Source organism: Loxodonta africana, chromosome 12, assembly GCF_030014295.1.
Source record: "Loxodonta africana isolate mLoxAfr1 chromosome 12, mLoxAfr1.hap2, whole genome shotgun sequence".
NCBI classification, from domain to species: Eukaryota; Metazoa; Chordata; class Mammalia; order Proboscidea; family Elephantidae; genus Loxodonta; species Loxodonta africana.
The window spans coordinates 65,156,555-65,172,563 of NC_087353.1; the positions used below are offsets into that span (position 1 = coordinate 65,156,555).

The window sequence follows — 16,009 nt, forward strand, 5'->3', positions numbered from 1 at the left end:
TCTCAAGTAGCTGCAAAGCTCAAGCAGTAACAAATTCCTCCTGTGAGAGGTACTTAATCCCCAAAACATTGGCTCCAGGAGAAAACCCTTTTGTGGCTCCCTGCCTGTGCTTAGCACAAAGGCTGGCTGGATACAAGTTTCCCAAACGGGAGAAGCCATCCAAGGCATCACCTTGAAAGTTCTCTCCCTGATTCTGGGGCTATTTTCCCTGTAGTCACCACTCTGGAGCTGGGTTTCTATATTCACAGGGATCAGAGGCCTTTGACCATCCTATGTTGGGGTGTTACCACTTGAGGACCCCCATTAGGGGTGGGGGTTCATGCCAGCTGAGTTCTGGAATTGCCTTAAGTTTAAAAGTCTGTCTCAGAACCCACCCAGAGGTCGCAAACTCAGGGCCTGATGGCCAAATATGGGCTTCAGACATGCTTTAATTTGGCTTAGATGGTTTTTTTTGGGGGTGGGGGGAAGTGTGGTTGCCAATATTCTTAAATTGGGAATTCTTGCATAAGAATCTGGATTTCCGACTTGAAAATGTGTGGATTTGGCAGCCCTGACCTCACAGCCCTTCAGAGCAGTGGTCAGCTGGTGCTGAGCGCTGCCCCCTCTGGGGTCCAGGCCCCAGCTCCCCAGTTCACATGCTGGGCCTACCAGCTTTGTGCACTGAATCAATCCCACAGGCTTCTGAGATTGTGACCCTGGTCCACAGTGAGGTTCTGCTGCCTTCTGCTCTCTGTTTTCTCTTGCTGTCTCCTAACTTGGGTCTTTCTGTTTAGATGCCCCTGCCCTAGCTCCTATCCCTGAGAGGTGTCTCATCACCCCAGTTCCTAACCCTGTTAACTGTTGTCTGTTTTTGCCTCTCCTTCAATGACGATTCCTGTGTTCCTTATTCCAGTGTCATGTAAGTTATTAACCTCTGGTTTTCTGCTTTCTTAACTTATCCTTACATATAAATACAGGAAGCTTGCTTGAGAATGGTCTAGTTTTTATCGTAGACTCTTTAGTGCACTATTAATGGTTAGCATAATTAACGTATTTTATAAATTTAAAAACAGCATCAGAACTGCCTTGATAAGTACAGGTTTATGAATAAGATAAACATTTTCAAGCATTTTCAGGAAAGACAGAAAAGATTCAGGCTGATAGTAGAGGGCATTTTCTTTGCGTGTGTGTGTTTTTTAAACTCCCCCGAGTTATTTTTGGTAGCTTAACTTTTTTGTTTTTCCCTTTGTGAATTTTCTCAGTGGATAACCAGGCCATGCTGCACTATATCAGAGACAAAACTGCTGTTCCTTACTTCTCCAATTTGGTTTGGTTCATTGGGAGCCATGTGATCGAACTTGATAACTGTGTGCAGACGGACGAGGAGTAAGTGACCTTCCCTGGTGCTTAGTAGGTAGACAGAGTGGTTAGGGGAGAATTTGGTTTTCAGTAAGGAAACACAGGCACTAGAACAAAACTTATCAACCTGTGTGTAGTCAGAGTATGGACTTCATACGCTAAAAGGCTCTACCTGCTGGTTTATAACAGTGGAAAGTGGGAAACAACTCAGGTGCCTCGCAGAAGGGACTGGGGTCAATTAAGTGTGGCACACTCATAGATGGTGTACCCATTACCAAAACCAAACCGTACCAAACTGATTGCTGGCAAGTTGATTCTGACTCATAGCCACCCTGTAGGACAGAGTAGAACTGCCCCCATAGGGTTTCCAAGGCTGTAAACTTTACAGAAGCAGATGCCCACATCTTTCCCCTGCGAAGTGGCTGGTGGGTTCAAACTGACCCATTACTAGGCAGTTGGTAAAATGATTAAGGTGATCCATCAACTGGGGAAAGGATTTAAAAAAAAAAAAAAGTGGACTGTCCATACGTGGAATATTATTCATCAATGAAAAGGACTGGAGTACTGATACCTGCTACAGTGTGGAAGGACCTTGCAAACACCCTGAGCGAAGGAAGTCAGACACAAAGGGCTCCACATCATATGATTCCATTTACAGGAAATGCCCAGAATAGGAAAATCTATAGAGACAGAAGATTAGTGGTTGCCCAGAGCTCGGGGGAAATTGTCAGGGGGAAATGGGGAGCAACTGCTAATGAGAGTGAGGCATGAGGCAAATGTTCTAAAATGGATTGTGGTAATGTTGCCCAGCTCTGTGAAGATACTGAAAGTCAGTGAAGTGTACACACTAAATAGGTGAATTTTATTGTGTGTGAATCATATTGCAGTAAATTTTATCTGTTAAAAAAAAAAAAAGATTACAGTGGTGATTTGTCACTAGTGATGAATAGAAACCCCAGAGCAAGATTTCTAAACCTCGGCACTATTAGGAATCAACTCGATGGCAACAGGTTTGGGGTTTGATTCTGTGTTGTGGGGAGATGTCTTGTGCATTGTGGGATGTTTAGCAGCATCCCTAGCCTCTACCTGCTAGGTGCCAGTAGCAAACCCCCACCCCCAGTTGTGAAAACCACAGATAGCTCATTTGTGCCAGATGTTCCCTGGGAGGCAAACTGGCCCCGTTAAGAACTCTTGCCCCAGTGTGAGAGCTTTGCATAGGCCTGGTGAGAGCATGCCTGCATGGGTCAGAATGGTAAGGGGATCCAGGAAGGAGGTCCCCTGGAGGTGGTAGTGGGGGCTAGGTAGAGGATTAGATCTGATATTGGGAGAGAAGCAAAGATCGGTAGATGGAAGATCTAATGGGGCATTTGGCAAAACTAAGGACATGTGAGGATACAGAAAATCACTGCTATGAAACATTCTGAGGCACTTAGCTCCAGAAAGAATGAAAAGCCGTACAAGGAAGAAAACGAAACCCTCGTTCTCTATTTGGCTGTGTCAACACCAGTTATCAATAACTGTTGGGGGAGCCCTGGTGGTGCAGTGGTTAAAGCACTCGCCTGCTAACTGAAAGGTCAGTGATTCAAACCCATCCAGCCACTCTGCGGCAGAAAGACCTGGCAATCAGCCTCCGTAAAAATGACAGCTTAGGAAAGCCTATGGGGCAGTTCTGCTCTGTAACACGAGGTCCCTGTAAGTCGAAAATCGACTCGACGGCACCCAACAACAACAACAACGCTGGGGGAAAGAGTGCGGAGGGCACACAAGGAATTCTGTCATGGCAGGAAGTCAGTAGGTCATGTAGCAAGTGTATCAGTCGCAAAATAGACGTCCATGCAGATTTTAGAGAAATAATGGAAGGAAGCACCTGCAGAGACAACTGTCAGAGTTAAAAATCGCCTCCTCTAAGCATTGGGTCGGGAGGCTGGGCCAGGAGCTGCTAGTTTTCAGTATCAGGGAGTTAGTACTCATGGATTTTTAAATCTGTCTACATATGTTGCTTTGATAATTTTTAAAGTAACGGTGTAAAAAAAGGGGGGGTGCATTAAATATCCTGATATAGAGAAGTGCTCACAATATCTTATTAAGTGTGGAAAAAGTTGTGAAACATGATGCATGTTCTAGGTCTTGGGTAGGATGGAGAGTTCGTAGATATTCATTGTGTTATTAGGCTTTATAACCTGGAAACCCTGGTGGTGTAGTGGTTAAGAGCAATGGTTGCTAACCAAAAGGTCGGCACTTCGAATCTGTCGGGTGCTCTTTGGAAACTGCATGGGGTAGTTCTACTTTATCCTATAGAGTCACTATGAGTCGGAATCGACTCGACGGGAACAGGTTTAACCTGTATTTGCTATGGATCCTTACTAAACATTTTAAAAATATAGTAGAGGAGTAATTAAAATTATGTGAAAGAAGTAAAATTAATCCTGTTTTTACTTCTTTTTTTTAAAAAAGTATATAGTTAAGTGGATAACGTGCATTTTATATGTGACTATAGGGAGGGAGGAAACCCTGGTTGCGTAGTGGTTAAGTGCTATGGCTGCTAACCAAAGAGCTGGCAGTTGATATCCACCGGGTGCTGCTTGGAAACTCTATGGGGCAGTTCTACTCTGTACTGTAAGGTTGCTATGAGTTGGAATCGACTTGATGGCAATGGATTTGGTTTGGTTTATAGGGAGGGAATATAAATATATAAAAACAAACTGTAAGGTCCTAGATCCCAAAATGTTCTTAGTGAGTATCTGTTAGTTGTGGGAGTATAGAAGACTTCTTTCTTCTTGCTTTTTTATTCTTTAATTTTCTATTTTCTAAAATGACCATCTCTTACTTTAGTAAGAGTAATAATACAAACAAACAGTCTCACCTTTGCTAGATTGTTCTTTGCAAGAGGTATGGTGTTGAGGGTGGTGCAAGTGTGACCACTGGCCATTTGGCAGCTCTGTGCTTTTAGGGTGTGAGACAGATTCCACCTGAGGGGCCCACCCAGCACGCTGTTGCTGAGCTGCAAGGAGACAGAAACCTCTGGGGCAGGGACCGGACAGGGGGCTATCTTGTCCTTCCCTGTGCCCTATGTGTGGCTGGGGCCAGTGGGAAGGACGCAGCTGCTAAGGCCTGCTCTTCTCTTCAGGATGCCTCTGGAGCCTTTTAATTATCGAGGATTTATTGCTCCATTAATATTGCTTATCCTGGGAGCCAGGGAATCTTGCCACATTGGCTAGTGACTACTCTTGTGAAATGGCTTGCCGTTTTGCTGCTTTTTGCATTGTTTACCCCATTTGTTTTGAGCTGTGGTGGTGTTGGTGCTGGGGTGAGTTGTACTGAGGTCTCCCTAGGGTGAGGGCCCCCCAGGAGTCCCCTGAAATCAGTTGTGGCAGACCCGCCCATTTTCTCTTTGTGTTTCCCCCCAGAAGGGCCAGGGTAGGTGTCTTGAGACTGGCTTAAATTTTGGTTGCTTGAATGAATGCACCCCCAGTGACCCAAGTTCCAGGCCATTGATTTTTGGCCTGAGTGCTCTGGGCTTTGGCTTTTAGCTGAGGTTGTTTTTCTCTGCAGGCACCGGAATCGGGGGAAACTGAGTGACCTGGTGGCTGAGCACCTGGACCACCTGCACTATCTCAATGACATCCTCATCATCAACTGTGAGTTCCTCAACGATGTGCTCACAGACCACCTGCTCAACAGGCTTTTCCTGCCCCTCTATGTGTACTCGCTGGAGAATCAGGACAAGGTGGGTCTGCGGGGTAGGGCTGGGCCTCCTACTCCTGTTGGTTCAAGCAGCTTCAAAAGGGGTAAAGTGTGGGCTGGGGGAAAAGAAACATCACCGTGAAAAAGACTGAGCTTTGCAAGGAACCAAGGCTTGGAGCCTGAGAGATTCCTTGCAAAGCACACTGAATTTCCTTTCCTCTTATTTCTTGTGTCAGTGAGTGTGTGTGTGTGAGACAGTGTGTGTGAGACAGTATGTGTATGTGTGAGTGTGTGTATGTATGTGTGTATGACAGTATATGTGTGAATGTAGGTGGGTGTGTGTATGCGGGTGTGTGTGTATGAGAGAGAGTGTGTGTGTGTGTGTGTGTGTATGTGTGTAGACTGTGTAAGTGAATGAGAGAAGATGATTTCTGACATTAGAAGGAAACAGGAAACCTCTACAAATTTAGGTTTTTTGTTTCTGTGCATCTTTCTCTTGAGGTGTTTCCATCCCCAGTAACTTTTCCTCATGGCTGTCAGTGCTAATTGACTTGGAGAAGATCCAGACAGCGACCAGACTTGCTCAGTGGGATGGGAAGGGATGGCCATGTAAAACTTAGAAACACATGCAAGACAGTGATTGTCCACCTTCAGCCAGCCTCGAATCCTTTGGGGGTGCTGCGCAGACCCTCAGGCCACCTCCTCCCCTGAGGGATCTAGTTCAGTAGGTCTAGGGTGGGGCCGGGAAGCTGCATATTTCACCTGCCCCACACGTGATTCTGAGTTGGTGGTTCTGGATACCCCATGAGAAATACCGGTTCAGGAAGGGGAGCCCCATGCCCAGTGTCTCTCAGGTTAATGTGTGTGTGTGAGAGAGAGTGTGTGTGTATATGTGAGAGAGAGAAGAGGGCAGGGCAGAGCCAGTAGCTTCCTCTGCAGGGGTTTGGTCCTTTTCATCTGTGTCCCAAGGGAATGTAGTTTTCCTTTTGGAGATGGAACCTGTGATTCTTGCTAAAAATAAGCCAACTGCAGCCCTAATTAGATCTACCAAAGGCAGCTCTGAGGGGTGTGGAAAAAGCAGAATTGGAGTTCTCAGACCTGGGTTCAAATTGCGCCCTCCTTTTGCTAACCTTGGACAAGGCAGTTAACCTCTCTGAGCCTCTTTCAAACAGGGCTTCGAACCAGTTCATTCTGGTTCGAGCCCTACTGAGAATTTGCATTTCCACCCCCAGATAAACCAAGCCAGAATCTACATTTTAACAAGATCCCCAGGAGATTCTTATGTATAATAAATTTTGAGAGCCAGCTGCTCTGTTAGCTGTTCTCAAAATTGGTCCCTAACCAACAGCATTAGCATCGGCTGGGAACTTGTTAGAAACGCAAATTCTCAGCAGGGGTTTGAACCTGAATGAACTGGTTAGAAGTCCTGGTTTCAAAAGAAGCTGCAAAATGCTGGTCCTACAGATACCTCACGGGGTTGGTGTGAACTGAGGCACATTGAAGCTCAGTACAAATAAGGCCAGAGAGACCCAAACCTTTCCCCGTCCTCCTGTTTTGAAAGCCCCTTCCTGAGAACAGGCTCCCTGGGGGCTCCGTGCCCCCCAGATGGGGGACATCGACATACTTGGTAATTTAAGAAGCAGGTTCTTCTCGGGGACCCAGCCTTTAACCCGTGATTAATAACAGGAGCTTTCTCAAATGGAAAAGCAGCTGCCTTAGAGATGGTGTTATATGGGATTAGGCTGCAAGTTCAGTTTGCAAAGTGGACTTTTGCACGAGGGAAAGGGCAGCCCCAGGGTCGCAGAGGAAGTTGGGGACAGGGAGCTCCCTTGTTCGTACAGCGCTTTTGGCTTCATATATTTTGTGTCGCTCACTTGCGTGATGTGAACCTCTCTCTCTCTCCCTCCAACTTTCTCTAGGGAGGAGAACGCCCGAAAATCAGCCTGCCGGTTTCTCTCTATCTTCTCTCCCAGGTATGCTGACCGCTCACCTGTGTCCCTGCCACACGTGGAGGGTCCTTAGAACACTGCTGCTGCCTCTCAGAAACCTCCCAGACCACATTGTTCCACCTTCTCTCCCTGTGTCCCCAACTTGAAAGAAATAACAATAAACAGAAAGGGGAGTTCTAGTTTGTAGACATCAAATACAGGTGGTATGTATCCTCATTGTGGTAGTGGGTGGAAGTTTAAAGAGAAGCGAAATTAAAAAGATATCAAACCTGGCATGTAGGCAGTTGATTTTTACAGTGAGATGGAGTTTTCCAGAATGACGAGGGAGTGCACCAAGGAAGTATCTTGGAGATGTGGGCTGTATTAGTCTTATTCACAGCATTTTGAAATCAGCCCCAAACTGCAGGACCTTGTGTGTGCAGAGTGATCAAACACACAGCAGCTCGGTTTAACACACATCCTCCAATAAGGCTGTTTTTTAAGGCTTTTGTTGTTTTTCTAGCTCCCCCATTACCTTCTGGAAGGTACCTTGTAGGAACCGCAGCTCCCAGATCTGCATCTTGAGCCAATTTTATCCTCCTCCCCCCTTAAACAAGTGTGCTCCCTTCTCGTAATTACGTAATATTTACAAGAAGGGAAAAACTCCATGGTGATCCAGTTACATAACTGTAAAAATATTTTTTTTACGGGCAGTCCAGCCTCTTGAGCCATCTCGTTAGACTGTCAAGTAGTTGAACGTTTGAGCAGAGCCCTGTCTCTACTTCTGCAATGGCACGGGGATTTATTTGCTTTGATCAGAGCAGGCCCTTCTAACGTGATCTCCTTGGCTGTTTTGAGTTTCCGGTTGGCCTGAAGAGAGAGATTCCAATGCAGCTCCTCCCAGGAGGCAGACTGATGGGGACCCAGTGCAGCCTGGTCACTGTTCGCATCCTGAGCCTTGCCTTGCCCTGGAAGCACTGTTTGCTCAGGCCTCTTCCCCTGCTGAATGCTCCTTTGTGTGGCGGGACTCAGCACAAACCCCAGATTCTTCTGGCAGCTTTGTCTGCCACCTCCTCATGAATCTACCAGCATCCTCTGCTTGGGATTCTGGGAGTCTGGCAGGACTGAGCAGGTCAGCTGCACCAGCCATAGGAATCCCGTGGGAGCATTCTTAGGACCCTTTCAGCTGTTGAACGTTGCAGGGGCAGGGGCTCCCTCAAACCCCCATGCTGACACTTGAGGGAGAGGGCCAGACCGTTGTTTGAGAAGCCTTTCTCTTGTTTTCTTCGTGAAAGAACAGTAGCTTAGGCACCTAATTGTTTCATTGTCTGCCCAAAAACATAGCTTGTAATTTGGTATTTTTCAAACTTGAGTAATAGACCCTGTTTAAACGTAAAAAATTTGCACACACACACCCTGCATTTTCATTTAGTTTTATTATCCAGAAATAAATAATGTTGCCTAAATGCATGAAAATCAAAAATCAGTTGTAAATCCCTTGTCCGGAAAGCCCCGATAGGCCTTGACATCACTATAAAATGAAACATGCATACAAATTATGTTACAAGCACAGCTACAAAATCAAGAAAAATCATGTTAACAACATTAATAAACACTAAAACTGGACTGCTGCAACCACAGGAACGGGGCGGGCAGCGTGGCCTGAACACGTATCCATGGCCACACAGTCACTTTCCCTCTCACCGCTGTCGCCGCTCAGAGACTGGGGTCCACAGGCATGAATCATCTTTGTCCACTGGACCTTAATAGGTGCTCACTGAATGCTGTGGACTGAATAAAAGAGATGAGTAAGTGATCAGCCAAGGTAACATCCCTCCAAGGTGCACAGTAAATATTTGTGGAATGAGTGGACTCCGTGATTTGGGGTTTTGTTTTATGGTCGGGTGGAATGTGGTGGTTATTTCGACACGAGGAAGGTAAGAGGAATCACCATCCTCGCAGTAGCTAACATCTGAGTGCCTGCCGCAGCCTCGAACACTGGCCACTCTTTTGATCTCATGATAGAGTCTCCCTTGGATTTTAAAAACAGACGTGCTTTGTTCAGTTAGGTGCCACATTTGGGTATTCTGCCTGAACCTTTTTATTTAATTGGAATTATGTTTGTTTTATGAACATGCATTCACCCTATTTGCACAGTGCAGAACGATGTATAGGGGAGGGTCTCTCTCTTGCCCCTGTCCCCAGGCACCTGGTCCTACATACGTAGAGGCAACTAGTGTTACCAGTTTCTGCCTTTACTTTTTATTAACAAAAAAAAAAGAAAAAGAAAAAAAATTTTGAAGCCTAGAATTCAAAGAAGTGAAAATCAAGTTTTCTTTTCACTTTTGGTCAGTCTGCTGGTTTCTGTCCCCTGAGACAGCTACAGCTGTAGGTCTCTTTTGTGTCTTTCCAGAGATGTTCTGTGCCAGGGCTTCTCAAACGGGTGATTTCACCCGGCAGAGGACATTGGGCAATGTATGGAGATGTTTTTGGTTGACACAAATCGGGGAGGGAGAGTTATTGGCATCTAGGGGATGGAGGCCAGGGATGCTGCTAAACATCCTACAGTGCACAGGACAGCCCCCCACAACAGGGTATGATCTGGCCCAGCATGTCAGTAGCGCCAAGGTTGAGGAACCCTGTCCTGTGTGTATATAAGCAAATACAAAGTGTCCACACACATACACACCCTTTTCCTAAACAAATGGTAGGTACATCACTTGCAGTTCTATACCTTGTCGCTTTTACATTTTAAAACCAAGTAGCAGGTGTGTCCGAGCTGCCTTTGCTGGCGGCTTTGAATTCCCTGAGCCTCTGGATATTGTGCAATAGGGAAGCAGAGCAGGGTCATCCCACACAGCCCAGTGCCTTCTGATTGTGCGTCCTGCCATGACTGGGTCTGTCTCTTGTGCATGTGGCTTTTCTGCCCCCCAGTTTCCACACCCTTCACAGCTGCAATGAGACCCAGTGTGCTGAACCTACCACAGAGACCGGAGCCCATTCCACTGATGGCAACCATGTAACCCACCCTCTGCCAAGTCCATGACTGGAACAAGGCTGCCCACCCCTGTTCCCCTATAACTAAAGTTTGGGATAGTGCCTTCTAGCCTTACCATGATTGAATTTGACATGAAAATGCCTGTGGAAAGGAAGGAGCGTGCTGGTTTGGCTGTTCCTCTCCCACATTGCGCCATTCCAGCCGGATTTGGCTTCAACCAGCCATGAAGGATAGTCTTGTTTTAATGTGCTTCCTTCTGGTGCAGAGCAGCCAGCCAAGTAAGTCTGAGAGAGGGAGGGACCTCAGAAGGGGAAAGCAGCAACTATTTCTTCTAAATGTGGCACATTCTTTGAATTTTGTATTACAGTGATTGCTGCTTAATACAGGATGTACGTAGCCCAGCTCTGTTGTTTCAGATTAAGGAAGGGAGAGGTTGAAAAACTGCACACTTTAATGCAAGTCCCATTTCTTCTTTTTCACCAGGTTTTCTTAATTATACATCATGCACCCCTGGTAAACTCCTTAGCTGAAGTCATTCTGAATGGTGATCCGTCTGAGATGCACGCTAAGACTGAGCAGGATGTTCAGAGAAGCTCTGTAAGTCATTAGCTTTGGCACTGTTTCTCGACCTTGAAAAGAAGCCCTTGCTCACTTTGTTAATGCGTGTGTTTCTCTAAAAGTAGAAATTATCATTATGCGCATACACAATGATGGTACATCAGCTGGTCAGCCAGTGAAAACCTTATGGAGCACAGTTCTACTCTGACACACGTGGAGTCACCAGGATTGAGAATCAGCTCGACTGGTTTTTAATCAGAGCCTTGAAATTTGTACCCAGGAATATCTCAGATTACGTACTAATAATGAATTCGAATGATCATTGTTATTGGACATGGAATTGTACTGCTCTGGGCTTCAGATTGCATGTCTCTGAGACACTGATATTGGGATAGATTGAGAGAGTATGTGGGAAAATAATTTATAAATTCTATGGCACAAATATCAACAGAGGCTGGGCAGGGAACATCTATGAATGAAGCAAGCTCTTGTGAGACAGTAGGGAGCGGTGGGGACTGTGGCAAATTGGACTCACATACCTCCTCATTGAGCCGTTCAACCCTGGCCTGTACTTGCTCTGTAGGAATATGGATGCAGTATTGCCAAGTCTTCTCATGTTGCCTGAGAAGATAGAAATGAGCATTTTTATGTAAAATCTCCTAGTTTCTAAATTTTCACAGAACTGTGGTCTAAACTGTGGTCTGCAGAAGCCTACAGGTTGCACTTTGTACATCACTAAAGGAAAACACTTGAAGACCAATATGATGACTTCTCCAGAGGCTGGCCCACTTTGACCCCTGCATATCTCCTCTGTTTCCCTCCTACCATCCCACATGTTGTCCTGAGCTACAGGCCACCTTAGTACTGATCCAGCTTCCTGTGTTTTCTGTCTCTGCACCTGGGCCCTTACTACACCCACCTCCTGGTTTTCTCTTGTCCAGGATCTTCCTCACTCTGAGCCCAGAATGGCAGGTATCTTGTCTGTCGGACATCTTTTGTGTGTGTGTGTGTGTGCGCGTGTGTGGTTTATTTTTTATTGTGTTTTAGGTGAAAGTTTACAAATGAAGTCAGACTCTTATTGAAAACCTTATATACACCTTTCTATATACTCTCCTAGTTGCTCTCCCCCAATGAGACAGCACACTCCTCCTTTCCACCCCGCATTCCCATGTCCATTCAGCCAGGTCCTGTCCTCCTGTGCCTTCTCATCTTCCCTCCAGACGGGAGCTGCGCACATAGTCTTATGTGTCTACTTGAGCCAAGAAACTCACTTCTCACCAGTATCATTTTCTGTCTTTTAGTCCAGTCCAATCCCTGCCTGAAGAGCTGGCTTTGGGAATGGTTCCATTCTTGGGCTAACAGAAGGTCTGGGGACCATGACCTCCGGGGTCTTTCTAATCTCAGTTAGACCATTAAGTCTGGTCTTTTTATGAGAACTTGAGGTCTGCATCCAGCTGTTCTCCTGCTCCATTAGGGATTCTCTGTTGTGTTCCCTGTCAGGGCAATCATCAGTTGTAGCCAGGTACCATCTAGTTCTTCTGGCCTCAGGCTGATGTAGTCTCTGGTTTATGTGGCCCTTTCTTTCTCTTGGGCTCATGTTTTCCTTGTGTCATTGGTGTTCTTCATTCTCCTTTGTCGGTGAGTTGAGACCAATTCATGCATCTTAGATGACCGCTTGCTAGCCTTTGAGACCCCAGATGCCACTTACCAAAGTGGGATGCAGAATGTTTTCTTAATAAATTTATTATGCCAGTTGACCTGGATGTCCTCTGAAACCATGGTTCACAGACCCCAGCCCCTGCTACTCTGACCTTCAAAGTATTTGGTTGTATTCAGGAAACTTCTTTGCTTTTGGTTTAGTCCAGTTGTGCTGACCTCTCCTGTACTGTGTGTTGTCTTTCCCTTCATCTAAAATAGTTCTTGTCTACTATCTAATTAATGAATAACCCTCTCCCTCCCTCCCTCCCCACCCTCGTAACCATCAAAGAATATTTTCTTCTGAGTTTAAACTATTTCTTGAGTTCTTATAATAGTGGTTTCATATAATATTTGTCCTTTGGCAACTGACTAATTTCACTCAGCATAATGCCTTCCAGATACCTCCATGTTATATTTCACGGATTCGTTGTTTTTTTCGTTGCATAGTATTCCATTGTGTGAATATACCATAATTTATCCATTCATCTATTGATGGGCACCTTGGTTGCTTCCATCTTCTTGCTATTGTAAACAGCGCTGCAGTGAACATGAGTGTGCATATATCTGTTTGTGTGAAGGCTCTTATTTCTCTAGGATATATTCCAAGGAGTGGGATTGCTGGATTGTGTGGTCGTTCTAGCTTTTTAAGGAAGCACCAAATCGATTTCCAAAGTGGTTGTACCATTTTACATTCCCACCAGCAGTGTATAAGTGTTCCAGTCTCTCCATAACTTCTCCAACATGTATTATTTTGTGTTTTTTGGATTAATACCAGCTTTGTTGGAGTGAGATGGAATCTCGTTGTAGTTTTGATTTGCATTTCTCTAATGGCTAATGATCGTGAGCATTTCCTCATGTATCTGTTAGCTGCCTGAATGTCTTCTTTGGTGAAGTGCCTGTTCATATCCTTTGCCCATTTTTGAATTGGGTTATTTGTCTTTTTGTAGTTGAGTTTTTGCAGTATCATGTAGATTTTAGAGATCAGATGCTGATCCGAATTGTAGCTAAAAATTTTTTCTCAGTCTGTAGGTAATCTTTTTACTCTTTTGGTGAAGTCTTTGGCTGTGCATAGGTGTTTGATTTTTAGGAGCTCCCAGTTATCTAGTTTCTCTTCTGCATTGTTAGTAATGTTTTGTATACTGTTTATGCTGTGTATTAGGGCTCCTAACATTGTCCCTATTTTTTCTTCCATGATCTTTATCGTTTTAGATTTGATATTTAGGACTTTGATCCATTTTGAGTTCGTTTTTGTGCATGATGTGAGGTATGGGTTTTGGTTCACGTTTTTGCAGATGGATATGCAGTTATGCCAGCACCATTTCTTAAAGAGACTGTCTTTTACCCAGTTAACTGACTTGGGCCTTTGTCAAATATCAGCCACTCATATGTGGATGAATTTATGTCTGGATTCTCAATTCTGTTCCATTGGTCTGTGTATCTTGTTGTACCAGTACTAGGCTGTTTTGACTACTGTGGCGGTATAATAGGTTCTAAAATCAGGTAGAGTAAGGCCTCCCACTTTGTTCTTCTTTTTCAGTAATGCTTTACTTATCCAGGTGCTCTTTACTTTCCATATGAAGTTAGTGATTTGTCTCTCCATCTCATTAAAAAATGCCATTGGAATTTGGCTCAGAATTGCATTATATCTATAGATGGCTTTTGGCAGAATAGACATTTTTACAATGTTAAGTCTTCCTATCCACGAGCAAGGTGTTTTTTTCCACTTACGTAGGTCTCTTTTGGATTCTTGCAGTTGTGTGTTGTAGTTTTCTTTGTATAGGTCTTTTGCATCTCTGGTTAAATTTATTCCTAAGCATTTTATCTTCTTGGAGGCTGTTGTAAATGGTATTGATTTGGCGATTTCCTCTTTGACTTCCTTTTTGTTGGTGTAGAGGAATCCAACTGATTTTTGTGTGTTTATCTTGTATTCCGATACTCTGCTGAACTCTCAGTTTCAGTAGTTTTCTTGAGGATTCTTAAGGGTTTTCTGTATATAAGGTTGTGTCATCTGCACATAGAGATACTTTTACTTCTTCCTTACCAATCTGGAGATGCTTTGTTTCTTTATCTAGCCTAATTGCTCTGGCTTAGACCTCCAGTACAATGTTGAATAAGAGTGGTGATAAAAGGCATCCTTGTCTGGTTCCCGATCTCAAGGAGAATGCTTTCAGACTCTCCATTTAGGATGATGTTGGCTGTTGGCTTTGTTTAAATGCCCTTTATTACATTGAGGAATTTTCCTTCTATTCCTTTTTCTCTGAGAGTTTTTATCATGAATAGGTTTTGGACTTTGTCAGATGCATTATCTGCATCAATTGATAAGATCATGTGGTTCTTGCCTTTTGTTTTATTTATATGGTGGGTTACACTGATTGTTTTCCTAGTGTTGAACCATCCCTGCATACCTGGTATGACTCCCACTTGGTCATGGTGAATTTTTTTTTGATGTGTCGTTGAATTCTATTTGCTAGAATTTTGTTGAGGATTTTTGCATCTAAGTTCATGAAGGATATAGATAGGTCTGTAATTTTCTTTTTTTGTGGTGTCTTTACCTGGTTTTGGCATCAGGGATATGGTAGCTTCATAGAATCAGTTTGGGAGTATTCCTTCCTTTTCTATGCTCTGAAATACCTTTAGTAGTAGTGGTGTTAACTCTTCTCTGAAAGTATGGTAGACTTTCCAGTGAAGCTGTCAGGGTCAGGGCTTTTTTGTTGTTGTTGTTGGGAGTTTTTTAATTACCTTTTCAATCTCTTCTTTTGTTTTGGGTTTATTTAGTTGTTCTACCTCTGTGTTAGTTTAGCTAGGTAATGTGCTTCTAGAAATTGGTCCATTTCTTCTAGGTTTTCAAATTTGTTAGAGTATAATTTTTCATAGTAATCTGATGTGAGTCTTTTAATTTCAGTTGGGTATGTCGTGATATCACCTATCTCATTTCTTATTCAGGTTATTTTTCTTCCACTCCTTTTTACCTTTTGTCAGTTTGGCCAATGGTTTATCGATTTCGTGAATGTTTTCTCAAAGAACCAGCTTTTGGTCTTGTTTACTCTTTCAATTGTTTTTCTATTCTCTATTTCATTTAATTCTGTTCCAATTTTTATTATTTGCTTTCTTCTGGTGCCTGAGGGCTTCTTTTGTTGCTCTCTATTTGTTCAAGTTTTAGGGATAATTCTTTGATTTTGGCTTTCTCTTTGTATGTGTGCATTTATTGATATAAATTGACCTCTGAGCACTGCTTTAGATGTGTCCCAAAGGTTCTGATAGGAAGTATTTTCATTCTCATTGGGTTCTATGAATTTCTTTTTTCTGTCTTTAATTTCTTGTATAACCCAGTTGTTTTTGAGTGAGGTGTTGTTCAGTTTCCAAGTGTTTGATTCCTTTTCCCTGCTTTTCTGTTATTGCCTTCTGCTCTTATGGCTTTATGGTCAGAGGAGATGCTTTGCCATATTTCGATGTTTTGGATTCTGTTAAGGCTTGTTTTATGACCTCATATGCGATCTATTCTAGAGAATGTTCCATGTGCATTGGAAAAGAAAGTATTATCGGCTGCTGTTGGGTGGAGTGTTCTGTACATGTCTGTGAGGTTAAGTTGGTTGATTGTGTCTTTATTGATATTCTTCCTGGATATTCTGTCCTTCACCAAAAGTGGTGTGTTGAAGCCTCCTGCTATTATTGTGGAGCTGTCTATCTCACTTTTCAGTGCTGTTAGAGTTTGTTTTGTGTATCTTGAAGCCCTGACATGGGCTGTGTAAATATTTAATATGTTTATATCCTCCTGGTATATTGTCCCTTTAATCATTTAGTGTCC

At 43.9% G+C, this 16,009-nt stretch overlaps 1 protein-coding gene across 7 annotated transcripts in view; it reads left to right on the forward strand.

Moving 5' to 3' along the window:
- CLEC16A (C-type lectin domain containing 16A) overlaps window positions 1–16,009 on the forward strand; it is a 250,398-nt gene that overhangs the window by 31,378 nt on the left and 203,011 nt on the right. For all 7 annotated transcript variants that reach the window (XM_064295577.1, XM_064295579.1, XM_064295578.1 and 4 more), the window contains exons 6-9: window positions 1,242–1,365; window positions 4,891–5,065; window positions 6,942–6,995; window positions 10,432–10,545. In XM_064295577.1, the coding sequence (XP_064151647.1) occupies window positions 1,242–1,365; window positions 4,891–5,065; window positions 6,942–6,995; window positions 10,432–10,545 (467 nt within the window). The remainder of the gene's footprint in view (window positions 1–1,241; window positions 1,366–4,890; window positions 5,066–6,941; window positions 6,996–10,431; window positions 10,546–16,009) is intronic.